This window comes from Homalodisca vitripennis, chromosome 5, assembly GCF_021130785.1.
Source record: "Homalodisca vitripennis isolate AUS2020 chromosome 5, UT_GWSS_2.1, whole genome shotgun sequence".
NCBI classification, from domain to species: Eukaryota; Metazoa; Arthropoda; class Insecta; order Hemiptera; family Cicadellidae; genus Homalodisca; species Homalodisca vitripennis.
In genome coordinates, this window is record NC_060211.1 from 129,792,714 (window position 1) to 129,810,955 (window position 18,242).

Sequence of the window (18,242 nt, forward strand, 5' to 3'; positions counted from 1 at the left end):
ATCAGACTAACCTCTGCTCTAAACAGTCATGACTCTATTGGTGATAGTTCACTCTTATCTCAAGTAAACAATCTTGTCCCAATTGGAAATTAAAATAGTTTTTTATGATAACCTTTTCAATTTTACTATTTATGTTACAAATGTCACCTGATACAGAAATAATCATGAAGAAGCTATTGGTGATATTTTACTTAACGATGCTTCCTATGCAGGGAAGTTAAAATACAGATGCAAAGAGACACTGAGTAAATCAGGTGCTTGCAGCGATTTATCTAGAGTGAATCCCACATATATAAATCCCATATCACAGAACCTTATAGGTAGGTCCAGGACTAGGACTGATTTTAGCCCAACTACTAGTAAGAAAAGGGCAGCTGTGACTGAAGTTACAAGGGAACACCATTTACAGCCAACTCTCCCACAAAATAAAAATTGTGTGAATATAAATCCAACTTCAGAAACACAACAGAATATTATAAATATTAGTAGTTATAGGGCTACAGAAGAAATAAATGACAATGAAGGATTTCATCCTGTTGTGTCTCGGAAGACTAACAATTACTCCCTAAAATGAAATAATACTACTAATGACATAATGAAGCGCAGAAGACCACTTGCTCTATGACTGGAAAAGCCACAGGTGGCCATAACTTAACTGTGACGGATCGTATAAAGTTCCTGTTTATTTAAAGACTAAGTATCGAAACTAAGTATGATGTTCTAATAAGCTTTCTGACAGAGAAAGAGCAGTAAATACATTGTTGAAAAGTTAAATTCAAGATTTACAAACTACTACTAGTCATTTAAGGTGGGCGTTCCAGCTAAGTATTCTAAAGACATTTTTCTCCTGGATTTTGGCCAGAAAATGCACATGTTTCAAGGTTTTTCAAAAAACCTAAGAAATTTGATAAGCCTTTAAACTCTCAAATCTTAAAAGCCTTAAAAACTTCATAAACCATAAACTGTAGCTTAGACCCTCTTGAGTCGAACTTTAACTTAGAAGAAGATAAATTATGTCTAGACGAACTGAATAGTAATAAGCTCTACTTAAGGGATTTTAAACTCCCAAAATCTCCAATTAAAGTGGTGACCAAACGTCAAGTAGGCCTACCTATAAAGTCTTTGACTGCCAACGTTCAGACTCTCTTAGATAAGCTCCATGAACTTAATATTATAATCGCCAACAATAACTTTTCTCTTATATGCTTAAGAGAGCATTGATGTACCTTTTACTCTAAGGATCTAGCTCTTATAAGTGGTTTTTACTGTGCTGCCATTTTCTGTAGATCTTTAAGATCGCGAGGTAGAGTCGCTATCTATGTACATGAAACATTAAAGTTCTCTGAAAGTAATGTAAATGATTTCTGTGAAGAAAATGTTTTTGAAGTTGTTGCTGCAGTTCTGGAATTTAATAATTTTAAAGTAATCTTTATATCTATATACAGAGTTCCAAATAGCAACAAATATATATTTTAAACAACACGGAAAAACTGTTGTTGTTTTTGTGTAATTTCAACCTCCCATCTCCCATCATTTCATCTGGGGACATCAATATAGACATCAATAAAGTAAATGATGAATTTCCAAATGAGTTTCACCTTCTAAGATCGCTTGACTACTGTTGTTGTTTCAACTTACCTACGAGGGGAAAATCCTGTTTTGACAATGTTATTAGTGGCCTACCGAGGGATTCTCTCTCTCTCTCAATGTACTACAGCCTCATTTGTCAGATCACAGTGCTGTGATAATTACCTTGACATCTCTGTCCACTATTGCACCTAACCTGAGTGGCATTCCCGTAGTAGAGGAAAAGGTAATAAGATCTTATAGTATGTCTAACAAAGTTAAATTTTATTCTTATATTGGTCAAACGGACTGGAATTATGTTTTAAACAGTAATCAAAATCTCACACATTTTGAAAACTTTTTAAACTATTTTCATGAAGGCATGAACCTGTGCTTTCCAAAGAAAATTGTGAAAATTATACATAAAATAAATCTGTCTTCTAATAGCAGGCCCAAATGGTTTTCTGAAGAACTTCTCCGTCTAAAAGAGAAAGTTAATAGTCTGCATCATATTCATCTATGAGTAGTAAGGTATAATCTGTTTGTCGTACAAACCAATTCAAACTATGTTGAAGCTTGGAAAACCTACAAGACAGCTATTATCCATAATAGACTAAATTTCAATGCTGAATATATATCCTCTGCACCTAATAGCTGCCAGGAAGCATGGGAAATTATTAACAGATATAAAGGCAGCTCAAATGCCTGTAAGATCCGCCACAACTTAACCCCTGATGACTTCAATTAAACCTTCATTACAACAGTGAAAGATGCATGTAGTCAGGTTCCGCCTTTTATAGCGGTTTTCTGTCAACTTGTGAGCGGCTACCAGGTGCCACCCCTATGTTTTGTGCGAGGAAGTAGTTTTAACTTTAAACTAGTTTCAAGTGAGGAAGTATTGAAGTGTGTCCAAAGCATCAAAAGCAGTTCCAGTAAAGACATCTTCGATATCAGTGTTGATCTCGTGAAATTTGTTTTGCCTGTGATACTAGAGCCCCTTACGGCTAGCATCAATTGTCTTTCTACAGGCCTGTTTCCTGACTTGCTTAAGTTGCCAAAAGTTGTGCCTAGTTTTATAAAGGATGACCCCTCCCTGGCTGAGAACTATTGACCTATATCTGTAGTGCCCACCTTTTAAAAATCATTCTAAAAGCTGTGATATACCAGGTTAGTGAATTTTTTAAATCTAATTCTCTTATTTCTAAAATCAATTCGGCTTTCTCAATGGTTTATCCACTGTGAGCGCGGACAAGCTTCTAGTCTCAGGAGTAATAGGTGGTTTTGAATACTGCTCTAGACTGTGTTCCACGTGATATCCTCCCTAACAAATTACAACATTATGGCCTAAATGGTGTTGAGCTAAACTTCTTTCACACTTACCTGACTGATCGCACCCAGAGGGTGTACTTCAACAACACACTCTCTGAGTTAGCTTCAGTTAAGGGTGGTGTACCACAGGGATCGGTCCTTGGCCCATTCTTATTCTTAGTTCTTATAAATGATTTGCCTACCAATGTGGATTTCGGTTCAGTAATTTTCGCACATGACTCCACGTTTTATTGTATAAATAACGATATAAATACCTTTTTTGTAGAGAGAACTCATGTCCTCCACCAAGCTAACCACGGGTTTTCATCTAATGGTCTGTTACTAAATGATAATAAATCACAAAATATTTTATTTTCTCTTTGTAAAAATCTTACGTTAACGAAGTATGATTAAAATAAAGTCCTATGTAAGACTGTTGGGTATAACTTTAGATTCTAATTTGACTTGGCAACCCTATGTTCAAAGTGTATGTTGTAGGCTGTCAAGAGTATTTTCCTTTTACTGCGCTACCTAAAGAAACTTGTTCCCAATGATTATCTTAATCCGCTGATTAGGCATTTTTTCATAGCACCATATTGTATGGAATCACCATATCGGGTAACAGTCATGATATTCAAAAATTATTACTGTTACAGAAAAAGGCTGTTAGAATTTTGGCAGGTGTCTCCTCCTTAACTACATGTAAACATATTTTTGCGGAGAAAGGTATTCTAACAGTTATCAACCTTTATATTTATTCATGTCTGATTAAATTAAACACGATCTTGTTGACTTTTCTCTTAGAAAGACATTCATCAATATCCTACTAGAGGCAGCTTATATTTAGATCAGCCCTACTGCAGATTAAGTAAAACACAATCTATGTATTCTTTTATCGGTATCCGTTTGTTTAATAAACTACCTCTTACCAGTCATAACATTAGTCTTAGTACATTCAAATCAGTGATGTGTAGATGGCGGTTAACTATACCTTTTTATAGTATAGATGAATACCTAGCACTGTCTGTGATAGTGTTTCTTTTTAACTTTTAAACCTATCTGTATTGTAGCCCACGTAAATGTGTTACTTGTAACTGTTTTAATTGTCTTATATTTATTTATAATTGAAAGTTTTACCATTTTATTACAAATTTATTAATTTATTTTCTGTAAAATCTATTAATGTATATATTTATTGTTGACTGTCCATGCTTAGTTATACGTAGGATACTGTTATTTCATCTTGGCCAGTCAGGCTTTCACTGGAATTAACATTTAATGTAATATATTTTGATCTAATATTTTATTGAAGCTTTGGTGACGATTTAAATGCATTTTAATGATTTTATAATGACTAATAAAGATTCTTGATTTTTAATATGTGTCTGTAATTTCGCACAACATCTCGAAAACGTAATCATCAGCAGAATTTTAATGTTTGTATGAAGCTTCATTTATATATAGACAACACTGAGGTCGATGAAAGAAATTTCCACTGCAATGATAATGTGAGTATTTCGAAATAGTTTATGACTCATGTATTCATAAGGTAAGTAGATAGAAATAGAGTAAAAATTCAACTCTAAAACCTACACACAGGCGCGTGAGGACAGCTAGTGGTCTTCATAGGCAATGCATTCACAGGCCATGAGAGCCACGGGTGGTCATCATTTTGACTTCGACGACTTTTTTACTTTATTTTTATTAATATTGCTAGACTAAAAAAATAATCTGTATGTTTACCTAAAAAATATAGAAAAAAGTTTCAGCTTCACTTACCACAATACCACAACTTTACAAGGAAGGAAATCACTAAACGTTTTCAGGCCTTTTCAAAACTACCTAAAGTAAAAGAGAAAAATCTACAAATAAATGTGTATCTAATAAATTTGGAATAAATACATACTTTTCCTTTGTCACATTGGCAAATAAAACATCTGTACGAATTTGAGTTGTAAATATTTGATAAAAGATTTAAACAATTGTTTTAATATCTCTTATTTTTATCCATTTCCATAGATTGATCTCTTGGACGACAGAGCTATTTTGATGCAGTTCAAAAAATTGCCTTAATTTGGCAGTTGGAAAAGGAGCTTGCGGGGGAATGTGGAAGGACCTGGGACAATGAAACCACAATTTAAATATCATTGCTGTACTAACGAATATTGTAGTTTAGGCCATCTAGATATAAGCTCTATTACAATTTCCTCTATGAACCATAATTTTCTATATTTCTGATCAGTCACTCCTTTATGGCACTTTTGATCCAGTCAAGATAAGCAGGCACATCCGTGTAAACAACCGGATAAGAGAGGCATTCGCTGATTCCAGTCAACAGTCCGTACAACGCCCCCTTGTACACCAGCGGGTCTCCCCAGACAAACTGTACATGACATTATTTATGTACTCATATATAATTAGTATGATATTTGTCATAAATTTCAAGCTTTTGTGTAAAAGTTTTATATTTAAATAACATTTATAACACTATATTTTCAATAAATGTTCCTCAGTTAATTCTTAGAAAATTAAAATAATAAAATTAAACTTGCATCTTATCTGATCGGAGTATATTTAAATAAAATAGGAGGTATGACGCTTGATAAAGAAAAATCCAGAGATTAGCATTAATCCGCTAAACCACTTTGAATTTGTCGCACTAAAAAAGAAGAAAACTCAAGATTTGACAATCGTAACTTGTTATTGAATTTATCGACAGAACATTACACCTCTCAGTAGACAGTCTTCATGTTTTCATTCCAGCACAAGAATTACTCACTTTGTAAAATCCATTGTAATAATTTGGATAAAAAATGTCTACCATGTACATCAAAGAAAGCATTTACCATTAAACTAATAAAATACTATTATAACAATAATTGTAAAAATATTTGGTGATAGAGAACGTTTTACTGTAACTTTTGTATGTATTAAATAAATATCTGGTGTAGTACTCAACCTTAAATAGCTTAAGAACTTACTGAACATGGAAACCACCTGAAAGTGTATGTACGTTTCAGGAATAATGGAAATTCATAAATTTAAATGCTGTGTTAAATTTAATAAATATCTTTTTATTTTGTACTGGCTAATCAGGAATTTTCCAAGGTAAACTAAAATAATTGTAATTAGTAATAATTATCATATTCGTCATTATATCTTAATACACTTACAACGCAAGGTCCAGTTTTGGTGTCGTAGGTACAAATCTGTCTAGGTGTGACGTCATCGGGGTAAATATTTTGACATTTCTCCCAATCGTAAACTGTTACTTTGGTGTCCAGCAAGACAGGCGACGACTCTTCGGACTAAAACCATAATGAAATTATCAAAAACATAACAAATACTACTTAACAAGTTTTCTTCCTATTACTTTAATAAACAACACAAGGCTCTGGCCAAGGATGGTAAAGTTCATATCAATCAACACATTGATATATTCAGTGTTTTAATTTAGTTACAGTACTTTTATAATGCGAAGTACCTATTTTATTGTAAATTAAAGTGCACGTTTTGAAATTTTCAGGATAACCTTTAGAATTATTTCCCTTCAAAAAGCATAAAGTAAAAGTGCTTTACTTTAAGTGATTAAAGAAATTTACAGTATTAATGTCCAGTAATATTTGTAATCAAACTGAATCCGTAAATACATTGTAAGTCATTGTAGTGTGATTGGCTCAAAATATTTGTCCTAGTATACGACACAGAAAGGATTGGACAGGTGATGCATGAATTAATATACTACATAGAACATTTTAATCGTAATATTCCAAAAGATTTTACACAGTAATTTTCGATAATTACTACACTATATAAACCTTTGAAATATATGTATACGAGCAATAAAACAGGTTTCATAGATATAAAATATGTTCCTCTCTAATTTTATAAAATGCACAAAAGTTCACGAATATGATTTCAATTTCTGTCGGAGCCTGATATTTTGGTAAATGTTATTAGCACTAAATCGAACCAGAAAAATAACTATGAAACCATCTCAGTTTCCTAGCGCTAATATACTAAGCAATCAATTTTTGATTACACGAAGAAGAAGGTCGAAGGGCTAATGTGTCTCTGCAATAGACCCGCAATTCATTCCACATGGTGTAATTCAAAGTTATTCAGTCCTGTGTTTGATCAGGTTCTTTATGTGTCACTGGCATCAGTTTTATTAAACAATTTCAGGAGAAGATGGACCAAACCCTTTAGAAAATGATCTTTTATTTACTTCCCCGCGTGATCTATCCGCTAGCGCTGCTGCATTGAGGGTTCACCCTACTCTAAGGTGCAGGTCAATAAAAAGAAGGCGTTATTTTAATGTTGTTTTTATTGTTTAATGTTGTATGTTGCGATATGTTTGGGATTTGACTTTCCAATGCCTAAAAATATATTGATCACAACAACCAAGGTAGCCAGAACCTGCTCATTCACGACACGTTCAGCTTTGACAGAAGGATATCAACGCCATTCATCGGTGCACGTATTTATAGCCAGGTAAGAGATATGCTTCTCTCATGTTATTGCAGGTGAAGAAGGAGTGGACGAATCAGATAAAGGGCTCGATAACGTTATCTTATCAGCCGTATAAAGAATGAACCACTTTAATTTGATCTCATTGTTGCCTAAAAGAAGATTCAAATTTGTAAAAATAAATATAAGTGCCAGTAAGGGCCTTAATAAATTAAAAGTCACAACTATAAATTTATATAGTCATTTAATACTTGTCTTAACCCACTTTTAAACCACACGTATTTTATCTTTAGTTGTGAGTTCCCTAACATTTTAGTAGTATTAGTCAGGCATGCATGTGTAATCAATGATTCCATACTGTATAAAGGTTAAATACTCATTCAGATGTCACCCAATGAACACAAAATAAATACTGTAACAGTACAAGATATCTGTACAAATCTCTACATCTTTGAAGAGGTAATCTGCACTAAACAACAAAGGATGCATGCCCGGAAAGCGTTGAAGCAACAAACACATATATGAGAACTTTGGACCAAAATTTAAATATTATACGACGAATGCTGTTTTTGATTTTTCAGTTTGTAAGTATAATCCACAGCTATTGAATGGTATGGATAAAATATGTATGTTGAGTAAGTATTAAAAGAATATTGATGTCCTGTTATAAACATTATTTATGTATTAGCTAGGTATATTTAAAAAAGTTTATTTGAAATTACAAGAATATTTAGTCACCTATGAAATTTTTAACCTCCTAGACAGCATATTAGTATCCCTGATGGAAATGAGGTACGTAGGATAGGACTTTAACTAATGCATTAAATAACTCAATTCAACAGGCATAAGCATAAAAACCAATCTGACGCCTAACAGTTTTTTTAATTTGTTTATTCAATTCATTGATCGATGCCTACTGCTCGAGAAATGTGGGGGCTAAAAAATGTCATTTCTGTCTGTCTGTTCGCACGATATCTTAGAAAAAACAAACCCATAGTCGAAATTGTCCATGAAGCTTCATAAATGAGAGGAAACTGAGTAGAAGATGGTAATGTCACTCCATGGAATTTTGTTTGGAGTTAGCGAATATTTTTAGATTGGTCTTATGTTTAACTATTATGATAACTGAAAAATTGCAAAATGAATTACTTTGCAAAAACCCAATACACCCAGGGATTAAAACATGTAAAGTATTAAAACACTTAGCCAAACTATGCCAACACACCTATAGATTTTATAGTGCCTTGGTGAGTAGTATTTTATTATTTTAATTCTTATATGAAACCCAGTTTAATTAACGAAAATGAGAATTTATCACGTGAGATAATTCAAGAAAGATTTTAAATTCTAATTTTAAATTTTGCATGATAATTCATTTTTTAAGGAATGAGTTACTTAATGCGTAATTTCGTATCAACCTCATTCCTGTACGATTGTTTATTATTATATCTGTCCTCAGAACACATGGAGAAAGAAATAAGCTATAGATTTTAAATATTGCATGCAACCTCATCTAAGAGTGTTAAGACGAGTAGTGTGGCGTACTTTTATTGTGTTAACTTTGGCAGATAATATTACCTGTTAGATTGTTACTGTGTTATTAATGGTTAAGAATGTTACGACACTAATACTCTCTTCTGAGCTCTCTCCCCATCCTGCTATTCCGAGCAGGCGAAAATAGACAGGAGGTCTCGGAAGCGCGCCCCTCCCAAACTCGGAGCAAATCATAAAAAAAAAACAATCACATGCCACTAGTGGGAAGAGAGACAAAGAGAGACAAGATTTCGAGTACAAGATATAATTAGTAGGTGGCAAACATTTCCATGCAAAATACAATTACTTCAGCACCACGGTGCACCGTGTAACTTAAGAACTAAATAACAACAGATAAAATTCCAATATAGACAATAACTTAATAAATAGGAATAAATAACATAATAAATAAATAATATAATATAATATAGAAATTTGATATATAAATAACAATTTCAAGTACGGCGGTAGTAAATATAACATTTTTAACAGGTAAATTTTTTATGAACTGAGGGGAGGAAAAAGGTTGTAGAATTTCTAGGCCCACTATTTTTGAAAAGTAATTTTGTTTCAAGTTTGTAGCCGAAAATAAAAAAAATATATATTTAAAGCCAATTTTCGAAGGAGGCGGGGGCTTAGTTGCCTCCACGAATCCGAATTAAAGATGAAATCCTCCCCTTCAGGTCATGTAACTAACTAAATAAATACTGGCTAGGTACTGGCCCTCCTCCAGATCTAACATCTGGCAGCGCTCCCTGCACCCCAGTCCTCGCAAGTTCAGTATAAGAAGTAAAAAAACATTTTTGATCCAACCTTGTTCCAGAAGAAATGAATGGGAGCACTACACTCCGGTTGGATGCCGGTCCAATAGCGCTGGCAGGGCGCGTGCATTCAGTTGGCTTCAGTGCTGTGGGCAGACTCGCCGCATCAGTCCCGCTGACGGCACTCACGGAGACCCTATAGAATCCCAACATAACCAGTAGATATTCAGAACAACTTTACTACAACCCGAGAAATAATAAAAACTTAATTATGTTTGCCACAAAGTATAATAAAATATTTAAATTTAACAATTAAAAAAAAATAACAATCTGTAACTAACAGTACCTTTTAAGTATCAGAAGACTATATCCCAAAAATACCTCGACACCAAGTATTATAAGATACACTACTTGGTGACAATATTAAATATTACAAACAAAACAAATTTTCAAATATATAAACATTTACTTATAGGCTAGAACAGCCATACTAAATGATTAAGCGTGATAACAATTACTTGTAACTATAATTCGCTGGATTTTAATCATTCTATTATAATATTATAATAATTTACATTTTGCTATTAAATATTAATTGTAAGGTAGGCCTAATAATAATTATATAATTTACAAATAATAACAATACATTATTTCCCAAATAACAATAATTAAATTCTAATCAGTTCACGCTACTATAAAGGCAAAAATTAAATAATAAAATTGAAATCATGAATGTTGCCACTCAATTTTGCACGCAACACAAAACACGAGGTAACAAAAATTTGCAAAGTCTGTACCGTCTCGCTTACACTAAAAAAGACAAAGTGTGTACACGGAATAAATAATTTCCGTTCGCCGAACGGATCAGTTAGAAAGCACTAGAGCAAAAATAAAAAAACTAAACTTGCATAGTAAAAAAATTAACAAATTTAGAACGTACGGTAGACAGGAAAGAACACTTTGCGACACGAACAACGTACACGAGGAACACAAGTTACAAAATAATATATAAACCACTATTAACTAAGCTACGAAAATATGTGTCTGGGTGGGAGAGAAAAACCGCCAACAAAAATAAAGTTAAGAGGGTGAAAAAGACAATTAACTGCCGAAAGTAGTGGAGTTAGTCAGCCATGGGGAAACTGGAAGAGCAGAGAACAGCCAGAAACACAGTAGCTTCTCCGAACGTATCTGACCGCTCCGAACAGTAGCCGGTGCCGGTGAACAGCTGGTTGGTAAACTAGTCAAGGTCAACCAGCTGACCTCAACCAATCAGTCCAACCAGGCAGAAAATCAATACTCTGACGGAGTGACTCCCCCACCGACTGACAAGAGTGGCCGAGGTGGGAAAAATAATAGACAAAATTGTCCGAACTGAGCCCCGGCTCACTGCTATTAAGCCTTTAGTCCCCGATTTGAGATTTTTGGTTCGAAGTTTGATGGGTTTTGCGTTCTTCCCGAACTTGATTGGCTTGTTGAGCTTGATGACCGCAATGTCGTTATCCCAGGAGCCCGTGTAGTTCTTGTTGGTTACAACATGGTCTACAGTGAAGATCTGGCTTCCCTCATCAGACTCGGTACTGCCAATTCGGAATGAGAGCTTGGTTGAGTTACTCCTAAAAATATTGGTTCAAAATACATTCTTCTGACAAAAATGTGATTGTAACTTTAAATAAATATGTTTAAGTGAAGTCACTCACTCTAGCTAGGTACATTAAATGTGTGACCTAAAGTTTTATTCTTTTCCGACGAAATACATTAAAAAGAACTTAAAAATACATGAACCCACATCTCTTTGATTTTATGTTATTTTAATTTTAAACTTAATGTTAATATAAAATTATGCTTTATTGCTCCTAATTTAATAAACCATAGATAGGATCAGTGTGGTTAAAACTTCATATTCGTTTATTAACATACTATGGCTGTTAAATTAACTAAAGAGTCCTCCATTGAAGCTAACATAGTAGATATTCATTCCGTGTCGGCCACGATTTTTTTACATCTATCTTATCATGCTGCAAAATTTAAACCTTCATTCGGCATTATTACTTTTATTGATTTTTCTTATATTTTAAAAATTTGTTACTATTGATATTATAACACTGCTTGTGAAATTTACTTTTGCTGGAGCCATACAAAATAGAGAACCAAAATATTACAATAGTTAAATCGTACATAGCAACCGTATACAGCCATTTTACAGCTGAAAAGTTTACTGGAAACTTACTACTCAGGAACATTGATATTAATGTAATATTAGATATAATACGACTCAGTTCTGCTAGGGGACGAATCTAAACTACCTACAAACCATGTTTTGTATCTGTCTGGAATATAACAGGCATAATTTTCGTGATTCAATGATAACGGTTCGTTTTAATAAATAAATATATATATATATATATATATATATATGAGTGTGTGTGTGTGTGTGAGTGTGTGTGTGTGTGTGAGTGAGTGTGTGTGTGTGTGTGTGTGTGTGTGTGTGTGTGTCTTCAGGCGTGTGTGGGTGTGTATGTTCATTAAATATGTATAATCAGCAGTAACATGATTTAATTTGTAATATGTATATATCAATTCGTTCCCGAGATATCCTAGGACGGACAGGTTTCCCCCCCCCCCCCGATACGGCTGAGTGAAGGTTACACTGGCGCTAAGCTAATAATAGTAGTGATTATCGATATTGACAAAATATCATTAGTCTTACCCAGCAAAAGAATTTTATTTAAATTTAATCTCCTTATTTTTACATTAAAGCTAGAATATCAATATTACTTTGAATTTGTACGCTTTTCAAAGTAAGATAAGCTCTATTGCATGTTTTTACATATTTCAGATTTTATATGAATATTTTGTTACCATAATTAAAATATGAACAGGATAGGAACCATTGTTTATGTCTTACCAATAGACAGAGTAGGCAGTAGTCAGTATCCAGTGAGAATTGAGAATAACTCCTGAGGTAAATAATTCATTATCCATAAGTATGGCAACCTGAAATGGAGAATTTTGCAACAGGAGATACATATATGGTACCAGTTTGAATCTGCTAATATGCAAGACATTTATTCGCAGCTTTTTACTATTCACTACTATTCATTAATAATACTGCTATATATATTACACACATTAACAATTTTAGGTGAAGCTTATAGTTTTTAGTCCGAGTTACTAATGACCAAGGCTATGTATGTTTTTTGATAACGCAGCACTCCTATATTTAATAAATAACACAGGTTTACAAATCGTAAAGAAAGTTTCTACGGTAAGATTATATGTACAAAAATAAAATCCTATAAACCTTATAGTATTTTTAATTGCTAAAGTATGTATTTGTTTGATTTTAAAATATTTAATATGTATATGTATATTGTTGTTCTTAAAACCAGTTTTACTACCTGTAGTGTATTACCTGTACGCAAGTATTAAACATTCTCCTAATACTTAAAGTTTAGCAGTTTCGTCTTGTTACTATTTTTATTTGAATTTATTTTTACTAAACTATAATTATAAATGAAACAATTACAAAAACGCTTTTTTAAAAATGGAAAAAATACAAATACAAAGCGTAATACAGTGAGAATTGTAACCATATGCGATGCCACGTTTTTTTAAGTAATAAATTAATAATGCATACAATCAAATAGATATACTTACCATGAATGGGCATTTTTGAATGGAAGTGGATTTACCATTAATTATCCCAAGACTGGATTTCTTATTGTTACTGCTTATGATGTTAGCCCTAGGATGTTTACGAATTTGTAGCCCCCTTGCCAAACCTGTAAAACGTAACATTGTTACTGCTTATTTTGTTAGCCTGAGGATATTTACAATTTGTGGACCTTTTGCTCGAGCAATCCGATGAAGTGCGACGTATGTACAGATGAATTACTAGTGTTAGTAACATTACAAATACTATTGAATTAAGTTTAGAGTTAAATTGTTATCGTGATCAAGTATTGTTACAAAATAGCATAAGGAATTGATTAATCTAGTTTATTGTATTTATTGATCTATATTATTATATAAAAACGTAATGGTGCCGCCTTAATGTGTTATTTAATTGCGTGAAAACCGGTTGTACTAAGAGTTTACATGGATATTCTTAGAGTTTCTGGCTGTTTTAAACTTCCTAGCTACAACCACTGATCTGGAATTGTGCATTTAAAAAAATATGTTTATTAATTGAAGAATGCTTTTAAATTTATTGAAGACATTGAATTTATTAACAGCCCAACGTGTGTTTAATAAATTTCAATATTATTCATTGTTTTACGTGTATATTTTTAAAAGCATAAAATAAGCTTAATACTAACAATATCTGTAATTTAAACCTTTTCTTCAAACTCTGTTGAGCATGGAGTAAGACAATATCCAGATAACAAAATTAAACGTTTTAGTAAAAATATACTTTTAACTATATGTATTAAAAACATTATTATGCAGTACTTTTTCAGTATTGTAATGCAGGTATCAAAGACTATACTATGTTAGTTGTCTCTTGACTAAAGTAGGCTTCTCAGACCTGTTTATGTGATATATATTCTTGTCGGGTAAATAGGGCATAATAAACTATGTAGCAAAAAATAACGGATTACATTAAAGTTGCTATAAATATAAATTTAAAATTGGAAAAATAATTTATTCGAACTAGAAATCTTGAGAGAAATCAAACGTTCGAAAGTCTGCTAAATCGCTTGTAGATTTACAAGTATTAGCTAATACCGTCGTATAGATCCGGATAAAATTATAACCTTAATAATAATTGATTAATTTTATGTATAAAGTTTGTCTCTTGGTACGCGTAAGTCTGGAAATACGTGTCAGTCCCTTGCACAGGATAATACATGATATAAGAGATATCATGTATTTAATCAAATTAATCACACATTTTGTAAATTAACACAAATGATATAGACACAATTCCAGCTACTGATAACTGACCACAGTTCTACAGTAAATAACAATCGCCATGACATAAAGGAGACGGTAGCAAATCGTGTAACATTAAATTCTTGATAGTATTTAGGTTATTTTTTACTTTTAAGACTATAAATAAAAGAAAAATTTAATAACAGTTAAATTCATTATTCATAAGGTTGTGCGGTTATAAAATAAGTTTACACCAAACTGTTGATTACGTTAAACAGGATAGTAATATTTGTTTGCTTTAAAGCTTTTCTTATGAGATTTTCACAACTTTAGGAACCAGTAGGGCGTAGATCGGAGGGATATTAGAAATATAAATAGGCCTCATAACATATTTTAACCAGAGAACCTAAGAATAGTTATGTACAATTTAAGTATAACTAGTTTGATTGTTGAATGTTATTTAGTTACACAAATACACACACAAAATTTTTATATGATAGTGTACATTAGTGCACTTGCTAGTAACTAATGATATAAAAACGTTTTACAAATGTTGAATATGTATCTTAAAATTTGCCTATATATCCTTTTTTTAGATAGTAGAGATAAAACATGTGTTGTGGGTTATAAAAATTTACCTATCATTCTCAAACAGTTAATACTATATCGTTGTACATATTTAATAGATACAGTCGTTGATTGAATAAATTCCAAGGAAACATGCAGACAAACAGATTGAAATCTATTTGTATTATACTTTAAATATATATTTCATAATATATAAAATTAGACTTAAATACGTGTGTGTAATATTAGCAAAAAAAGCTAAATGTAATATTCTACTAAAGTTTGATGCAACTTTTAATTGAAAGAGTAGTACTTTCTTAATGGATACCATCACTGAAGTAACAGATAGTGTCAGTGAACAATAAAATTATGTTTACTTTGTTCATCTTAGATTTGGTGTTACCCTATCACAACGTTACTAATCAAAACTTTTTCGGTTACTATATTTCATTCATATGACTTAAACAACATAATGGTAGTAAAATAGATTGTCTTAACAAATTATCGTCCAATATTTTTATATTTACCACCACTCACATACAATGCCAAACACAATATTTCACTCAAAGAATCACTTATTTCTTACACTACTTACATAAACTCATGAGAATCACGACAATAGAAATAAATGCCACTTTCATTGTAGTATGTGTAGATCACTGAAGGAAAGGATATTACTTAAACATACCAGCGGTTAGAATGTTTAATTTAATATGAATAGTGGTACATGTTGTTTAAATATCATAAAATTATCAAGACAGTTTGAGAAAAAGTTAAGATAATCTATTTGTGTTTGATTTTCTAATAATTGTTATAATTGGAGATGATATTGTTGTTTTATACATTATAGGTACTTCAAAGACATTTTTTCCTTCATCTGATCTGATCTAATCGCTCTCTTGAGTAAAGGACAGGTAAATTTACTGGCTATAATAAACTAATTTTCCAAAGCTAAAATTATTCTTGTTATTAAAGAAAAAAAAAACTTATTAAAGTTGTAAAATGTTCATTGAAAGAGTGTTAATAGTAGTAAATAGGAAACATTGTATTATAACAGCACGACGATATCTTTAATTAATTTCATTTAAATTTAAAATGTGTGTCTATTCATAGTCTTCATGCCATAGAGTAAGTTTTAGTATAAGTGAGGTTAGACAGTATATAAAAGAAAATAACAAGTATGTTAAACTTGTTATTATTAAAGACAAAGTTATTGCAAATTTTAATGCAGATATAAAGAATGTTATAAAACTAAGCTTAGTCTTTTATCAGCATTAGGTTTATTAGAACTGCGTATGTGTGTATGTATATATATATATATATATATATATATATATATATATATATATATATATATATTATTGAATATATTTTATTCATGTATATAATATATTATTGTACGGGAAACAAAGCAAAATCACGTAAGTCATAAAAAATTGTTAGACCTAAGAAAATTTCAATAGCTATAAATGTACAATTTATGGCAGATTCTCTTAGGAACATGGAAAATTCATCGGACATATAATTAACTCGAACCAGAATTGCTCATACACGTAGAAAGCCTCCGAGCTTGCTTGCTAAACCTCGGATAAATGTACATATATTTCCTTATTCGAAACACAAGGCAGCTACATAATTTACATCCAATGTTCTTGGAACTAAATTCATTATGGATTAACAATCTAATAAGCACACGTATTAATTTTTTCTTTCGTGAACTTGTAGCTAACGGTCCTGCTGCCGAGCAACACCTCGCGCGCCATGTCCGCGAGTTTAACTTCGAGTCTCTGAGTTTGATATTAACGATGAGTACAACTTCAGGTGCGTCCAGCATTCATGTTTTAGACTTCTAGTCTACTAATCTTCACTTTTTTCCGACTACAGCTACAATGTCGAACCAACATGCTGACGCCCGCACATGTGAGGCAACATCAACGTGAAGTGAAATAAATTTCACTATTACATTGCAAATTTAATGTTTAAATGAATATTTTACCGAGCGTAATAAAGTTCATTCAAATAAGTTGGACGGTAAAATAATTTCATCCAATTCTGGTAAACATATCATGTGTTGCCTGTTTCCATCCCCTACGTTATTCTTTATTAATTGATCTAGTACATTGTCTTTTGTTTAATTTTTATACAAATAACTTTAACATTATTAGTTTTGAATAAAGGTCCACGTTAAGAATGGAGGCGGAAGATTTGTATATGTATCTTATATTAATACGTAGAAGGTAAAACGTCCGTCTAACAATTTTTATGTATTTTCCTATTCAGTTTTGAGTTTAATTATATAAAATAACTAGTTTTATTACAAGTTTTAAGTGTATGAGATAATTAGGCTTGACTATCTGGCAATATAGAATAACGTTCTTATATCTAAAGACAAGAATAGATTAATTTTACCATATAGCTTATATGCGTTACCAATTAACTATTCATTGAACCTTATTCGAATGACTGGAAATAAGCATGGCACTGTCCATTTGTCTGTTATTTCCCACATCTCAAAAAAGTAATCATCTATAGTCTATGTTTTGTATGAAGTTTCATTTATATGTGGACAACACTAAGGTCAATGCAGGAAAATTCTACTCCACGGAATAAGTATTTTTACATTGGCTTTATGAGTCATGTATTCATAGAGTAAATAGATAAAATAATATAATTGAAATTCAAGGTTAAAATTCAATGTAAAGAATTGATTTTATCACACTTATGCATTGTATTACTCTCCCTAGCTCACTTTTGAACGTTGCACGTTGACTGTCGAGGATTATTTACAATATTTGATACATGATGCAAAATCTTTAAAACCGGCACACTGGTTCCGTGAGGACAGCCAGTGGTCCTCAAAGGGGAGAGCCATCTTCAGGCCATGAAAGCCACCGGTGGTCCTCATTTTGGCTCAACAATTTTATATTTACTTTATTTTTATTAATAATGTTAGGCTAACGAAATAATCTGTATCCCTACCTCCAAAAGTATTCAAACTAAGATAAAAACCACACTGTTGTAATAAAGGAATCACTAAAGTTAAAATAACAGAACTACTTAAATTAAAAAGAAAAATAATCTGCAAATTAATTATATTACTAATATATTTTAAAAGAATGTATGCTTTTCCTCTGCCACATTGCAAAATAAGTGACGTAT

At 32.0% G+C, this 18,242-nt stretch overlaps 1 protein-coding gene across 1 annotated transcript; it reads right to left on the reverse strand.

The window, feature by feature from the left end:
• Positions 1-5,116: 5,116 nt before the first annotated feature.
• Positions 5,117-17,988, reverse strand: LOC124363615 (chymotrypsin-1-like). The gene is made up of 6 exons (XM_046818872.1): positions 17,883-17,988; positions 13,299-13,423; positions 12,547-12,635; positions 11,029-11,254; positions 6,048-6,182; positions 5,117-5,257 (listed from the first exon to the last, which is right to left on the reverse strand). Exons 1-6 carry the CDS (start codon positions 17,986-17,988, stop codon positions 5,117-5,119), a joined length of 822 nt encoding a protein of 273 aa, XP_046674828.1.
• Positions 17,989-18,242: the final 254 nt, after the last annotated feature.

Coding starts and splice junctions, on each gene's coding strand:
- LOC124363615 (XM_046818872.1), bottom strand. CDS start 17,988: ATGAGGACCACCGGTGGCTTTCATGGCCTGAAGATGGCTCTCCCCTTT. Junction 12,636..13,298: donor TTCAAAAATGCCCATTCATG/GTAAGTATATCT, acceptor TCTCCATTTCAG/GTTGCCATACTTATGGATAA. Junction 11,255..12,546: donor ACTGCCTACTCTGTCTATTG/GTAAGACATAAA, acceptor CAATATTTTTAG/GAGTAACTCAACCAAGCTCT.